The 16,287-nt window shown below is 49.6% G+C and overlaps 1 protein-coding gene across 17 annotated transcripts in view; it reads left to right on the forward strand.

Annotated features, from left to right (window-relative positions):
* Window positions 1–15,397, forward strand: part of AKAP13 (A-kinase anchoring protein 13) — a 266,733-nt gene extending 251,336 nt beyond the window's left edge. For 14 of the 17 annotated variants that reach the window (XM_081831648.1, XM_081831649.1, XM_081831642.1 and 11 more), the window contains 8 exons: window positions 868–1,062; window positions 3,686–3,847; window positions 4,411–4,481; window positions 4,904–4,948; window positions 7,803–7,853; window positions 8,558–9,007; window positions 9,791–10,124; window positions 10,925–15,397. In XM_081831648.1, the coding sequence (XP_081687774.1) occupies window positions 868–1,062; window positions 3,686–3,847; window positions 4,411–4,481; window positions 4,904–4,948; window positions 7,803–7,853; window positions 8,558–9,007; window positions 9,791–10,124; window positions 10,925–10,974 (1,358 nt within the window). In that variant the 3' untranslated portion in view covers window positions 10,975–15,397. The other 3 variants (XM_081831641.1, XM_081831652.1, XM_081831651.1) reach the window with 3 other exon arrangements.
* Window positions 15,398–16,287: the final 890 nt, after the last annotated feature.

Raw genomic sequence — 16,287 nt, forward strand, 5'->3', positions numbered from 1 at the left:
GACAAGACATCTAAGTAGAGCTAGCCACAGGCTGGTGGGACTCTTGGTCTGGCGCTCAGAAAAGCGGGCAGAATTCGGGCTGCTTTGCCTGAGTCACCAGCACATGGGAAGTCACTGAAGCCAGGGGAGGGAATATCCCCAGAAGGACGTGTGTGAGGTGTAGGAGGCCACCCAGGATGGAGCTGAAAGGAGGCCCCAGGTATTACTCCACTGCAGATGGCAGGAAGAGAACCAGTGATGTCCTCCAAGTAAGTGGGGGGGACCGGTTTAAAAGGAGAGGGGACCGGTTTAAAAGGAGAGGGGAGGGGTGCCTGGGTGGTTCAGTTGGTTAATTGTCCAGTTCTTGATTTCACCTCAGGTCATGATCTCAGGGTCATGAGATCGAGTTCCGTGTCAGGCTCCATACTCAACGCAGAGTCGGCTGGAGATTCTTTCTCTTCCTCTCCGTCTGCCCCTCCCCCTGCTCATGTACTGTCTAGATAGATAGATAGATAGATAGATAGATAGATAGATAGATAGATAGATAAAATCTTTAAAAAAAAAAAAAGAGGAATCATCCATGCTGGAGAAGATGAAACATAAGCCTCATTGGATCAGTAATGAAGGGTAGACTTGGAAAGAGCAGATGCAGACGAGAGTGGGTTGAGAAATAAACAGGAGGTAGCGGAGTGGAAACAAAATGCAGGTTTGTTGTGTCAGAAATTCTGATTTTGCCTAGAAAGTCGCTGGATGGATTTGCCCCTGCGGTGGAAAGGGGGCTTGGGGGGTGGAGCTGTGTTGTGTGTTGTCCCACCAGTGACCACAAGGTGGCACTCGTGTCCTGGTTCTCTTACTAAACACCAGCCCTTTTCTCCATTCTCCCTGCAGAGCAACTTCAACAGAAGGACCAGCAGATCCTCCTCTTACTGGAAGAGAAGGAGATGATTTTCCGAGACATGGCTGAGTGCAGCACCCCCTTGCTGGAGGATTGCTCCCCAACTCACAGCTCTAGAATCCTCTTCCGCTCCAACACAGAAGAGGCTCTCAAAGGAGGACCTTTAATGAAAAGTGCAATAAATGAGGGTAATTGCCCCTCTTAATCTCTTCCCAAAGTGCTTTATGCACTGACATTACCTACCAAATTTTACTTTTCCATTGTAAAATAAAGTACAGGTACAGAAAACAACCCAAAACGAATATTTTGCTTCATAAATTATTATCAGGGGAACATCCTTGTAACCGCTACCCAGGTCAAGAAATAAGATGTGGCCAGACACCCCAAAGCCCTTCCACACGTTCTGTCCCCATCAAAGCTCCCTCCCTCCTTCCCAAAAGGAACAGGTACTGTGACTTACACGTTTCCATTCAGTTCTATGGCCAGGGTCCTATTTGTAGACACTATAGTCTTGTGTTTTTTTATAGGCCTTTCCAGATTCCTAATTTCCAGGCCTCCCCACCATCCCTTTCTTTTCCACATAATTTATCTTGGAAGAATCTGAGCTTTTTGACCTAGAGTGTCTCTCAGAGTCCAGCTTTCATTCACACAGGGTTTCTGTTCATCTGTCCGCTACGCTAGTTCCTTCAGATTTTGAGCTGGATACGGAGGCTTAATTACTCAGGCTTGATCCCCGTGGTAAGCCGTGTTCTTGGAGTGTTGTGCTCCTTTATCGGAGGCACAAGATAGCTAGCTGTCTCCTTTGTAGTAACATGCAGGAAAAGGAAGATAAAAGGATAGATACTGGATTTTTCCCCCTTTATTTACCAATTATCAGGATAGTGAATTGATCTGTGGTCACCCTCTAAGGGTGACCTGTACTTTTTAGATAGTCTTACAGACTCATGAATTTAAACTTATTTGATGGTTTTCAGGTCACTGCAGTGATTATCCATACTAAACATTCAGAATGTCCTCTATTTGCCAACCAGCGCCTCTTTGTTTGGCTTCCAGGTGCTTCTGACCTGACCCCAGGAGTTTCTGAGAGCTTCGTTGCTCTTTGGTATATTAAGATGTTCTAGACTCACTTTGTTTTCTGCCCAGTCTAGAGTCCTTTCTCTAAGGAACTCTTGTATCTTTTAGTGGGAAATGCTGTTTTAAGACCACAATCTGGGCAGCAGGGATGGTCATTGCTGCTGGGTTTTTCGTTTGTCATTTTGGACGTCTGGAGCTCATCCTTTAGTAGCTGTCTCGGGAAAGCCTCGTGAGAACACTGCACCCTGTGTCCTTGCACGCTGGTAATAATTTGTGCTGCGTAAAGCTTGGAAGTCTGCTCCATGGGATATGAAATCCTTGGTTCACATTTTCTTCCCTCGGGTATCTTAATTGCTCTTAAATAATGTTCTTCCTTTTTTTCTGGTGTAAAGCATTCCTGTCAGAGTGCAATCATAGTTTCAGTTCTCCCCCTTGTAAGTCCCATGCTTTCTGCCTAGGCTACTTTTTCAAAATCCAGGTAGTTTTACTAGCATACGCCTTATGTTGGGGTTGTTCTGGGTTGATGTTCTCAAGGTTACAGCGTTCTAATTTGATGTGGTTTCAGAGTTTTCCGATTTCAGAAAAGTATTCTTAAATTATAGCTTTTAGTATTTTTCTCTGCCCTTGTTTGGATTCTCTTCTTCAAGAACTCCCATGATCTGCATGCTGGACCCCCTCTGCCTGTCCTCTGTACGCGTTGCTCTCCTCACGCTTTGTAGCTCTTCATCTTTTTCATGTTTAAGTATTCTTCCTTCCACCTTCTGGTAAGTCATTTTCTGTTCCGTTTATTTTGCTCTTATGATCTAGTTTTCCTCTCTAAAATGATAATTTCTCTTTGTTTCCACTCCTTGGCATCTGTGTTTCCTGATTCTACCCTGGGTTCCTCCATGGCCGTGTCCTCCCCTTGCAGTAAGTAGCCCGTCCACTTCATGGACACGTCTCTCTGAGGTGCTGTTATCCCACGCGGGGAGCCATGCCCCTCGTTCTTTCTCTCGCTCTTTTTCCTTAGTGTTGTGTGGGGTTTGACTTGGATGTTTCCCAGTTGCTCATTTTTACATGAAATAAGTTTTCTAAGTTTTTAGGTTCAGATATCTTTTCTCACTTCACAGGACTCTCTGATTGTTTCCATGGAGTGTTTTTTTTTTTTTTTTTAATACGATGGCTTATCTTCCGAGATTCCCTGCCTCTGTTTCCCTCCATTCCATCTGGCCTCCTCTGTTGCTCCTCTCCAGCTCAAATTTCATTCCACTTTTAGCAAACTTTCTCCTTTCTGGGGGACACTGCTCTAGAAAAGAAGCCTCGCTGGTCAGATTTGAGAATTCCAATCCTTATACTCCTCTGGTCCCTTGAACTTACTTTGTCAGCGGGAAAAACCCTGCTGGTTTTAGCGCTGCTCTCAAATTGGCCCATCTTACTTCCTAGGGAATTCTTTTTGGCTACTTTGGGTCTGACTCTAGAAGGCCATGCCCCTTCCAGTAAATTACTCTGTCTCCCCGTGCCCTTTCAAATTTCCTAGACCTCATGTAAATAAGGCTGAAGGCTTCATCTGTGAATTCGCAGTAGAATCCAGTTACAACTCATATCCTGAGCTGAGACCTTTCTCTGAGCAAGGGAAGTCACCTAGTCACTCTGGAATTTTCTGATCATGCTCCCTGTACATGTTGTGTATTTACCATGAGATTTTCCTTTTCTCGGTGGAAGATGAAATGTCACTTTTGCATGTTTCCTTTTTTCCAGTGGAGATCCTTCAAGGTTTGGTGAGTGGAAGCCTGGGAGGCACGCTTGGGCAGGCTGTCAGTAGCCCTATTGAGCAAGAAGGCATGGTTGGTCCTGTTTCCTTGCCCCGGAGAGCAGAGACCTTTGGAGGATTTGACAGCCACCAGATGAATGCTTCAAAAGGTAGATGATTTAGGGGCCCCTGGCTGGCTTCATCTGTAGAGCATGCGACTCTTGATCTCAGGGCTATGAGTTCGAGCCCCACGTTGGGCCTAGGGCTTACTTAAAAAAAAAAAAGTAGATGATTTAGAACCCGTACTTATGTAGGTGACCCTTGACTGTCACACACAACCAAGAATGAGCTCATATTCTGGTAGCCACATCTCCTCTGTCCCATTCAGTCAGTAGAAGTTTTAGCGAAAGCCCATTGAGTAGTTAGCTGCTAAAACACTCAAGAACCTCTATCAGTGTCACGCTTATTTTGAGTAATAAAAAGCAATTTCCTAGGATCTCAGCTAAGCTGTGCCCAAAGAAGTAATAATACTCGTTTTTCCTTTCTGCTTCTAATTCTTCTGCGGCCATAAAATTCTTAATCACTGAGCTGCCCCCAGGTGGCTTCCCCCTTTCTGGCATTAATAAGATGCAGGAATACCATATCCCTAAACTATATATATTGTATTCTTTTCCTGGCTAATCTGTTCCACAACTTAAACAAAACAAAACAAAAAAAACCTTGTTTGTTTCAGGAGGTGAGAAGGAAGAGGGGGAGGATGGCCAAGATCTGAGGAGAACCGAATCCGATAGTGGTCTGAAAAAGGTACTTTTCTAAAACCTCTGCATCCATAATCTTTGCAGTTAGTCCCCTTGGATCTTGTTTTGGATGCCTGACTTGCTGTCATTTCCTACTTTGAGAGGAAAGCACATTTTGAAACAAACCCTACAATTAGAGTCCCATGTTCCTGGCCGTTAGGCCTCTCGGGCTAGAACCCCCTGCTTACAGTCCTGGCTCCCCTGCCGCTTGGCATTAAGAGCTTTGGGTCAGTGACCCACCCCAGCCTGGACTCTCTAGGGGCTTCCGCTAAGTCCAGCCTCAAACCTTCATTACCCTACAGCGGGAGGCTGTGGTGGGAAAGAACGAAAATGGGAAGCCCGAGCGTAATTGAGACACACATTAAATATTTTTGCCTCAGGATCTTCTTCCTTTTTTTTTTTTTTAAATGCATGTTTTTTGTTTTATAGGGTGGAAATGCTAACGTGGTATTTATGCTTAAAAGAAACAGTGAGGTAAGGGCACTATGAGCTATGTATAAGAATAGGATTTTGTCATAATTGCTAGGCTAGGAATGCTCATCTGTGTTTTGCTGTTACGAACAAGCTGACTCCTGGCTTCCATCTGTACACTTAGTGGTGGGGTCACCACTTTCCTTACCTTGCTCTTTCCCTGGCCCCCGGGGCATCATCCTGGAATTGTGCCAGACCGTGGCCTACTAACACGGCCTTGGCGTCTCTGTCCCCAAGAAGCAGGCCTCTTGCTTTCTGGGAACACGCGCTGCCACGCCTGCTTGCCTGGCACCAAAAGCCACAAGTGTGGGCCGTGGCACCTCAACTTGTGGGCCACTCTGCGTGGTAATAGCCTATCCTGTGAGGACTCAGATTGCGTTTTCTTCTTGGAGCGCTGTGCGTCACTCAGAAAGCAGCCTTGGTGTCCCTCTCGTTGGAGAGCAGTCTCTGAGGGGTCTCCCTCCCCTGCCTCCGTTCAGTTCTGCTGACCCTGCCGGGGAGCTGTGCCTCGCCCGCTCACGTCCCTGCTCCTAGCTCCTGGTGGGCAACCCCTGTTCCCCAGGCCACCCCCCTCTCCAGACTCGTGTGGCTCGGAGCGCCCGCATGTGTGTGCTTAGATACAGGACAGTGGCTTTGTGGGGCGTCCCTCTCAGGATGCCATTGTGTTTCTTCTTGCTTTTAACGTAATATCTTAAGTCCCTGAGGAGCTTTGTTTTAAAATTTTTAATTAAAGGGAACTGTCCCCTTTTGCCCCCTAAGACGCAGAAGGGTATTTTTCGTTGGTTGGCATTGTGGTGTAAACACTGCATTCTGAGGGCAGCCCCCTCAGTGTGTTTGCCTCACACGAAATAAAATTACTCTCACACAGACTGGTACTCTCTGTACCTCCTGCTTGAATGAAATTTCGCCCGTATTTTTCTGTTCGGTGACTTTTCGCCCATGTATTTTGTGACAAGGGTCAGGAAAGAAAGTACCAGACCAGGGCTTTTCAGGCATTCCAGCATGGATAACACCCTGCGGATGCCCAGCCGCAGCCCGCTGGTCTTCGGTGACCTCTCTCTGGTTATTAAGAATATTAATATTCTTAATTAATATTAAGAATAAACTGAAAAGAGGAGTAAAAAGTGTGTTGTCAGAAGAGCTAAGCCTGATAATTAGGTTTTTTGTGTTCTAAGTACAGTTGAATAACATGGGTTTGAACTGCAAGGGTCTACCTAATGTGCAAGTTTTTTTCAATAAATATAGTGCAGTACTGTAAATGTGTTTTTCTTATCGTTTTTAGTAACATCTCTTTAGCCTACTTTTATAAGAATACAGCATATAGTACATGTAACATATAAAGATATGTGTTAATCGACTATGTTAATGGGTAAGACTTCAGGTCAACAGTAGGCTATTTGTAAAGTTTTTGGAGACTCAGAAATTATACATGGATTTTCTGCTGTGCAAGGGAGTTGGTGCCCCAAGCCATACGTTGTTCACGGGTCACTTGTATTATAAAACGAATATGTGGTCATGGAAGAAAGTTTGAAAAATGTTCCAAAACAAAAACAAACAAAAAAAATGAGTAAAATAATCCCACCACTGAGGAATAACTACTGTTAAATGTTGGGTGTTTATATTTCCACACAACATAGATTTATGTGTCTAAGTTTGCGTGAGTGTGAATAGTACAAAAATAGTTTTGTGTCATTTATATCCATGCCCCCTGGAGCTTCATGTCCTTTTTTCTCTTAACACATTCGAAGCATTTCCCCAGGGCCTTGTGTGCACAAGCATGCTCTTTAACAGCTGCACGTTGCTCTGTTGTGTGCCATGGTTTAGTTCATTCTTCCTCTACATCTTCGCGTGGGATCTGATGCAGCAGGAACAGCCCAGTGCAGCGCTTCTGCGCTCTAGAAAGAACTGCGCGCGGTGCGCGCCCCTTCCCTCCATACAAGGCCATTCTTGCTTTCACCAGCATTGGGAACGGTCTGTTTTTAACTGATGTTTTGTTGGTTTCGTGAGTGCAAGTGGTATTTTATTTTTCATCTATTTGATTTCGAATAAAGGTGAATCATTTTTAATAGGTCATATAATTGGCCATTTATATTCTTCTTTTGCAAACTGCTGGTTTCTGTTGCCTTTTTGCTTCCTAGGGTATTCATTTCTCGTTGATCCACGGGAGCCTCTTTTTTTTTTTTTTTTTAAGTGAAGGGGTTTTTCCTTTGGCTTTCTGTTCAAAGTGTCCCTGCATTTTGTATTTTAATTTTACGTTTCACACAGTGGCAGGTGAAAGTACATCTGTGGCTGCTTGCCTTGCTTCTTCAGAAAGCCTTCTTTGTTTCACGATCAGAAGAGACATTCTCATATTTTCCACAACTCTCTTGTGGTTCTTTTTTTTTTTTTTTTTACACTTAACATTTTAATCTGTTTGAATATGTTTTGTGTGAGCCAGGATCCCAACTTAATTTTTCCCAAAGATTTAGCCCATTTTCTCAACAATTTGTTGAATATTCTTTCCTTCCCCATTGATTTAGGAACACTACTTATATGCTGAATTCCTGTGATTTGCTCTGTGCTTTTTCTGTTATGCACACCATTTTTGCACCAGTCATTTTAGAGAGTTGGAGCTTTATCATGCCTTTAATGGGTGCTGATGGCCCTCCTGCACAGTTGTTCCGTTTGCTTGATCTTGTTTTGTATCTCTTGGCCATCTGTACCTGCTTATTCTTTTTGGTGCTTTCAGTCTGGAAACATTCCATTCAGACGCAGGCCCCTTGCTGTGTGTGTAGTGGGTTATACTCAAGACGTGACACGGTGTAGTGGGTTCCGAGACTCCGTCCTGAGGTGGTATTTCCATTGCTTCCTTTTGCAGCAGGTTGTCCAGAGTGTCGTTCATCTCCACGAACTCCTCAGCACGCTGCAGGTACGGGCCTTTGTCTTTGACCCCTTCACTTACTTGTTTTAAGAGAAACCATAAGGGTATTGTTGGCCTGGATCTTTAAGGTCTGTGAGCAGCTCGTGGCTAAAATGGGGCCCTCCGTCAAGACAAGACTGGCTGTCATGATGAGAAAGGGTACAAAATGCAGTGCTTAGAGTGTCATTGACCTCGTAATATAGAATTGATGAATGATTGATGAATTGATGGTAGACTATATATAGGTGCTCTTGGTAACCCTAGCGCAGAGCCCATGGCTAACAAGGTTTTGGGTGCTTTATTTAGCATGATTGTAAGTTTTCATATCTCCGTGTAGTGTGTGGATAGGGCGGTCCTCCCCTGAATAACTGCTATTTAGCAGTTTCTGGGAATTATCCTTAAAATCTGCGCACTTCCTTTCTCGAAGCTGTAAGAGATCCAATTCCTACTTCGTCCCACCTCCAGAACACACACAGCCCCCACCCCGGGCAGTGTCAACAGCGTGTGAGCAAGTGTGACAAGACTCTGGGTCCCCACACAGTTGACATTCTGTGGGCTGAGTGCCCCCCGGGGGGCGGGCACTGACTCCAAGGTCATAGTGGAGCGCTCGGACCAGACCCGCCTAAAAGTGAGGGGTGTGCTCTGTCCCTGGGCGGGGGCGGGCCGGACCGGCGGCACCTCCCTCCTCCGCGTGTCTCCCCCCCCCCCCGCAGGGCGTGGTGCTGCAGCAGGACAGCTACATCGAGGACCAGAAGCTGCTGCTGGCCGAGCGCGTCCTCGCGCGGAGCTCGTCGCGCCCCAGCTCCCTGGTAGAGCAGGAGAAGCAGCGTAGCCTGGAGAAGCAGCGCCAGGACCTGGCCAACCTGCAGAGGCAGCAGGCGCAGCACCAAGAGGAGAAGCGGCGGCGCGAGCGCGAGTGGGAGGCCCGCGAGAGGGCGCTGCAGGAGCGCGAGGCCCGGCTGGCGCAGCGCGAGCAGGACGTGCGGCGCGGCCAGCAGGACCTGGAGCGCGAGCGCGAGGAGCTGCAGCACCGGAAGGGCGCCTACCAGTGCGACCTGGAGAGGCTGCGCGCCGCGCAGAAGCAGCTGGAGCGGGAGCAGGAGCAGCTGAGGCGCGACGCCGAGCGCCTCAGCCAGAGGCAGGCGGAGCACGACGCCTGTCAGGTGAGGGCGTCCGCCCCGAGGGTGCGGGCAAGCAGAGCCCGCGTCCTGAGCATCCTGAGCGCGGGGCGGGGGCGGGGGCCCCGAGCTGAAGTCAGGGGCTTCCGTGGGCATTCGGGAACACGGACGCCCGTGGCCGACCGGGCCGCCGGTGGACGCTGTCCCGTGTTGCCGCGTGTCTGGCTGACTGACTGACCTGGGACCCGGAGAGGAAACTCAAGTAGCATCTTCCAGAGGGCGGATCGGCTGTAAGGTGGGAGCGGGTGGGCTCCAGCCCCATGCCAGTAACTCAGCAGAGCTCCCGCCGAAGCAGCCCCCCTCGCCTGCCCCGGGCCGATCAGACGCTGCTCCTCCCTCTCTCTGGTTTCACCTCCGACTCCCCAGCACCCTGTGCGCCGACAGGCTCCCGTAACCCCTCAGCCCCGAATAATTCTGCACAGCCCTGTGTGAATCAGTGTTCACATAAGCAGCGCTCCCGCTTCTCAAGGGAGTGGGAGTTCTTCCCTGAGCTGCCTCATCGAAGGTACTACTAATTCTTCGTGGTGCTGACATTACGCACGTGCAGTAAAAATAGGAATGGTGTCGAAGGTGGTATTTGTAGCACCTTCCCAGGTACTGGGTGGGGAGGGCTGGTCAGGAAGTCCTGAATGCTCTGTTGCGAGGGCCGAGGCATCCAGGAGGCGGGTCGCACTGGGCTGACGGCCCCCACTGTTGACCTCAGCACGTAGCAGGCTCTGGGGGTGCCGCCGGCCCCTGACTTAGAGCCGATGTTTTGACCGTGTGCAGGTGACACATCAGCACACCAGGCTGCTGAGGATCCCATCCTTCCTTCCGAATCCTGAGGAGTCCCCCTCGCCATCTGCACCTTCGGTCGCCAAATCAGGATCCCTGGACTCGGAACTCTCGGTGTCCCCAAAAAGGAACAGCCTCTCTCGGACACACAAAGATAAGGGGCCTTTTCACATACTGAGTCCCGCCGGCCAGACCAACAAAGTGCCAGAGGGTCAGAGCCAGACCCCCGTGCCCACCTCCACCTCCACCCGCCTGTTTGGGTTGGCTAAGCCAAAGGACAAGAAGGAGAAAAAGAAGAACAAAAAAGGCAGCCGCTCTCAGCCTGGTGGTGAGTGACACACACCAGGTCTCCCTACGGCCATGTTGCTCCTGGATCCTGAAGGGTGGGCAGGCTTAAACCGAGGGTGCCATTCGACTGTGTCAGAGCCGCACCACCGTCCCCCCCAAGCCCACTTGCTCTGCCTCTGGAGGGCTGCCTGGACTCCCACTAAGAACACGGACCCCCCGGGCATTTCAGACCCCCTCTGTGTGCACGCGGGTGCCAAGGAGGGCGCGCAGGTCTGCGTGTGGGGGCGTCTGTTGTTACCCAGCTGAGGGCCTGAAACTCACCTCAGTGAAGACTAAAGTCTTCCCTGCTTTTCTGTAGGTCTAGTCCAGTCATCAGTATAACTAGTACTTGGTGAGCATTTCCCAGGGTCTGATGAAGCCCGCAAGTGGCTGTGTGAAGTAGGTGATGCCAAGCTCGTGATTAAACCCCACTAACCGAGGCTCCCAGTTTATGCAGCCCTTTCCCCTAAGTCCTCTCTCTGTTCCTTCTCCTTAGGATTGTTCCCTCTCATCTCTGTGGGAGATCAAAGAGAAGTTTCTGTCTCTGGGCCTGTTTGTGAACAGGAGGTCCAGTGCTTTGTCAAGTTAAAGGGACCAGGGGACAGCAAAGAGTGTCAGAGGACCTCATCTACTAAACCAGTCAGGGAGCCCCAGTGGGGAGGGGGGGGGTGGACTGCCCACCTGGCCAGCAGCTGTTGCATCCCAGAAGACTCGGATTGAGGAGGAAGGGAAGAGAAGGGAGTTCAATGAAGAGAGCAGGTTTTTTTTGAAGTTCTTTCTCCTTGGTTTCCCCTTTCCCAGATGGCCCCCCGTCAGAAGTGCCCGCGGAGGGTGAAGAGATCTTCTGCTGACCCTGCCCTCTGCCATGACCACTGCCTCCTGTCCAGCCCCGCCTCTCCTGCTGTTCCTGGGTGTGGTCTCTTACCTTGGACACCCGAGCTGCCCCAGGTCCTGGACCAGAGGGACAAATGGTCTCGAATGTCAGGGTGGGGTAGGAGACCCGGGATTGGCGGCTGCCGAGGGCTCCTGGCTCGGGGCGGCCCTACTGAGGATGTTACACTGAAAGTAGGTGGCCCCAGAAGTCAGGAGATGGTTTTGGACATGTCAGGAATCTCTAAAGGCTGAAAGAAGTTTCTAAATAAGGTCTGAAATTCTACCTGCCTTTTATTTGAGGGACACAAGCAACAGTCAAACAACAGATAATTTGGATTTGGTCTGTGTACATAGTTACCTGTCTGCATATACGTGTGCATGCCAGAATTAGGCGCCGTCTGTAGCAGGGGCCTGGTCGGCTTGGCGCAGGAGGTGCCACTCGGCCCTGCTCCGGGAGCACGCGGGCGCTTGGCACGTCCCCCCCTCCCTTGTCCTCCAAGGCGGTTTTCCTGTCACCCTATTCCGTGCACACCTCCCCTCTTTCTGCATGTATTTCTCATTTCATTTTAGAAGGGCTGGCAAGCATTTGTGAAAACCAGTGAGAGAAGGCATGATGTGTTCAAAAAACATATATATACACACACACAAACGTGTGTGTGTATATACATATCTGTACCATCTTGATTTTGGTGTTCGTCATTAAAAAAAAAAAACAACCTAATTTTAACATGAAATCCAAAGAAATCATAGACTGCCTTTCCAAGATGTTTGCCCACATACTCTGGGCACAGATGCAGTCTCCTCGTCCTTACTCCTGCATTGTGCCACTTTCTGGTTGTCACTGACCCCCGGCCTCCTGGCACCATCCCAGGGGAAGCCGCTGCTTCACAGCAAGGTTGTCCCCACCCCTGCACTAGGACAGGGCCCCCGGCCCCTCTGTCATTTTTATACCGGGAAAGCCCGAGAGGGAGCTGGCCCAGGTGTGGCTGGGAAACTTGCTCATTCGGTATCAGGAGGCCAGGGCAGAATTTGATTTCTTAACCCATTTTCCAAATCTAAAGGTCTCTTGGTTATTGTACCCCACCCCCTTGAAGGTGCCAGATGTGGCCTGCTTTCTCTGCGCTTTCCCGCACTGTTGGTGATCTGTTTTGCTTGAGGCTCGTGAGCTGCTGCTGGGAGCAGGATGGTTCGTGGAGTTCTCTGAGGCCCCCTCTCCTTGCTGGACTCACTACTCCCTGTGAGGGGAGACCCTGGAGAAGTCTGTGCTTTCGGTGTGCCCTTCATTCCTGCTTCTCACCCCTCAGGAGCGTGGGTCTTTGAACATACTTTTAGGAAAACGAAATCTGTAACTTGGTGCTTGTTGATGTATTGCAAGCTGGCCTTGCAGATGGAGATATTTATCTTTCAGTTTATTTGAAAGAGGTCTGGTTTAAAATTTTTAGCTTAGATTTGTTTATTTATTTGTGTGTGTGTGTGTGTGTGTGTGTTTTAAGCCCTACGGTTTCAACTGTCTGATCCGTGCACAACGTGACCAGCCACAGCACTGCTCCCTCCTCAGTGTCTGTCAAAGTGCGTGAGGGCCCAAAGGAAAATGAAAGGGGGATCCATTCCCTTCTTCCCCTCCCCCTACCTCCTTCTTCCATCAAGGAATGTCGTCTTCCTTGTGTGAGAGTTGAGAAACTTGCCACCTGTGAGTTACGCTCACCTGTTTGTCACGGAGATTTCTTAGCCTTCAGAAACACTTTAAGAACAAGACCAGCTAAGCTAATCATCTTTTGAACCTTGGTGTAAACCACCCCCCCTGCCCCAAACCCTAAACAGGGAAAAGAGCGGTTACTTCCTCGCTCGGGCCACATAGCCACGTCTGCGCTGGTTTTCCTCAGATGTGCGTGGGGCCCGGCTGTCTGTTCTTGTCACCAACTCGAGCTCCCCTCTGGGCTCGCCGTCCCACAAGACGTGGGCTGCTGGAGGGAATGGCACCGGGGAAGGAAGCCCCCATCCTCCTTCCTCGGTGTCGTCATTAAAAAAACATAGGCCAGGCCACCCTGTCCCTGGGTGCCTGCACCAGGAAGTGCGGGGTGCTGACGAGCTGGGCCCTGTTCTCTCCAACAAAACGCTGTGGACCCCGAGTTTCTGTCCATGGCCGCCCAGCCTGATGGCAATTTGAAAGCGTCTCTTACTCCCAACTAGCTCTAAGGTTGAAGTTGCTTTGGTGGTGGTGTTTAAATGGAGGCTGCACCGGCACCCACCCCCAGTCACTTAGCTCAGGCAGGTTCTGGTTGGACAAGTGTAGAATCAGACTTGGAAAGTAGCCTCCTGCCTCCACCCCACTGCCCACCGTCATCCAAAGTCGAGTCTGCAGTGCAGAGAGACAACTGCTTGTTAAGAGCCGCGCTCTGACATGTCTTCCTTCCCCTCCCCCCACTCCCCCGGAAACTGATCGCTGGGGACTTCTTTGTCATGCTTGGAGAACTACCTGGGTTGTTGCTGCTTGTGCTTGTGACCTTGAGAACCGCTCTGGTTCCAGAGGCAGTTCCCTGTTGTGTCCTCCAGCAAGCTCAAGAAAGCAGATGCCGGGCGTTGTGGTTAAGTTTTGGGGGGACAGATAGAGACACCAGCCAGAGTCCCCAGATTTCCAGAGTCTAGTGAAGTTCCTGGAAGGAGGCTCAAAAATTCTCTCAAAAATGCCATCATCTCAGAAGTTGTCATCCCAGTTGGGTGACGTGCACTTTAAATGCTCTCATCTGTCGGCTTCATTTTTGAGACAATCAGCTATGTGAACTGTTTTCTTCTTTGAAAACGGAGAGGGTTAAAAACATGCAAATTGCCATAATTCAGCCTTTGCCAACATTCCATTCTCTACCCCCACGAGAGCGATCTGTGGGGAAGAAATCCTTATCAAGATTTTTTTATTTTTTTGAAAAGGTACGAATCTTACCTTTCTCCCTCTTATGTCTCAGGGTAGCACCACTAAAGTTGTCTCTTTGAGAATAGTTCTCCCTTATTCTCGTCCCGAGCCCCTAGTAGCAGTAAGCACAAATTTTCAAGACCCTTGGGGTTTGTTGTCCCTTTCCTAGGAGGGGGGCAGGTATGGGGGTGCAGGGTTTGATAAAGTAAGCTCCGCCTTAAGTGAAGGGCAGAACCATACCTTAGAGGCCAGGACTTGATCCAGAAGTTGCTGTTCACAGAAGTACTGATATTTCATTGCTTGGTCTCTCAGTGGCTTTTCCATGGCCAGTTCTTTCTTCCCAAGGATTTTGGTATTTGTCCGGGAGGGCGTGGGGAGGTTGCAGTCCACTCCAGTGTTGATGGGTGACTGGTTGTGCCCAGGCCAGCCGAGCCCTGGGAGGAACGGAGACACTGTTCGGGTGAGTGGGCCTCAGTGGCTGTCCACAGGGTGGCTTGGAGGGGGCGCCAGACTCTGCCAGAGGGGATCGACCCCCCGCCCCCCAGGCTTGGACGCCCTTGGACTGTGGAAGCCCGGAACCAGCCCTGTAGGTTAGACAGCATGTGCGCCCTGCCCGCCCGCCTTCCGTCCAGACACACGCATGCCGGTGGTGCTGGGCCCCGCTCCCTGACACGCAGAGACAGAGGGAAGGGCAAAGAGTTTGTTGTGGTTTGTGTCTTCATTTGTCTTCCAGTGTAGCCTGACATTCCCAGTTACCCAGAACTTTGGAATCTGCTTGCTGGCCAGGTTTCAAAGTGAAAAGTATTTTAATGCTGCCATAAAAGTAAAAACAAAAAGGAAGGGAAAAACAAAGGCTTCTGTCCTTGTACCCCTCTAATTTAATTTGTCAAAAGATTGACAGGCCTTGAATTAACTCTCCATCTCGCTAAGGTTGAAAGCCGGGCAAACCCAGCTGGCGCATGCCCTCTGGCCCCAGACCACGAGCCTGGCCTGTGCTGGGGGCTCCTCGCTGCCTCGAAGCAGAGCGCGCTGCCTCTTCACCCCAGATACTCACCCACCTTGAGCTCTCCTGCCTTTTGCAGCCACCCGCCTGGGGCCCGCCCGGTCAGCTTGCCCACAGTCACGGTTCAGCCTGTGGTTTCTGTGTTCCTTGCCTGCTGGGGGCACGGGGAGACGCCCGGACCTGCAGGAGGGCGATTACCGTACACCTTATACCTCTGCTTTTGTGGTTTTCAAATACTAGACGAACATTTCTGTGCTAGATTCTTTTAAATAAAAAGGGGTTAAAACCCAGATGCTGTATATTAATTTGTAATTATGTATAAAGTAAAGCAGTTTTAAACTGTAAAAAAATTTTTTCAGTGTGTTTTCTGGGATTTTGCCACAACATACTGGCTTTGTATTTTATTTATCTTCCTTTTTAGTTATTGGCTTCAGACTCTACTTGTAAAGTCCCCTCCACCCTTTCAAAAAATAAATGTCCTTTAAGTCTCGATTGTTGCCGTGTTGTATTCTATCCCCATGGGCTTTCTGGAGGGCATCCCAAGATACTCTGGGCTCCTAGTAAAGGGGTACCCCCCCACTCCAAGAAGAGCCCTTTCCCCAAAGAGAACTTCTGTTTCTAATGTACCTCTGGGAACAGGAGTCAGGAAGAGTCTGTAAGCACTCACTGGCTCCTCGGAGACATTTTCCTGGGGCCCAGATGCAAAACCGGGGGGTGACTGGCCAGCCCTGAAGTGATGGGATTTGTGCCTGGAATCAAAACTATTTTCAGGCAGATCAGTGCAGTAAAATCGTCCTTTGCTAAAGATTCTACTCTGTAAAAAGAATTGATGTTAGTTTGCCTTCCTTTGACAACTTTCTCCGCCCATATGACCCCCCCACCCACCCAGGAAGAGGACTTTGGGGGACACTGGTGGAATAGGAGGACCCTAAGCTCACCTCGTCCCACAGACACGACTAGGTAACACATCAGTGCAAACAAGCCAAAGACTGACTCCACAACTAAATGTAGAAATGAGGCCTTATCAAAGAGGGGAGGAAAGGGAGAGACACTGTGGGGAGCTAAACAGATCACAGCCCTCCATGGGAGGGAGGGAACAGGGCCCAGAAGAGGGGAGAAAAACAGATCATCACACTGGGGAGCCTGCACGGGCAGGACGAATCCCCATTACATTTTGCTTTGAAAACCAGAAGGGCTGAATTTCACAAGTTCTTAGAACCAGTGGGACTTAAAACCTGGAACCTTAAAAATCAGCTGGCTTGGCTCTGGGAGTCTGGATGGCAATGGAAACCTGAGTCCCCACCCTTAAAGAGACAGCATGACAAACAGCCCAGGGAGACACAGTATAGAAACAGCAGTTTGAAAACCACCTGGGACATA

The sequence above is a fragment of the Leptonychotes weddellii genome, chromosome 9 (genome assembly GCF_054177405.1).
Source record: "Leptonychotes weddellii isolate Sample4059 chromosome 9, ASM5417740v2, whole genome shotgun sequence".
Classification (NCBI taxonomy): domain Eukaryota; kingdom Metazoa; phylum Chordata; class Mammalia; order Carnivora; family Phocidae; genus Leptonychotes; species Leptonychotes weddellii.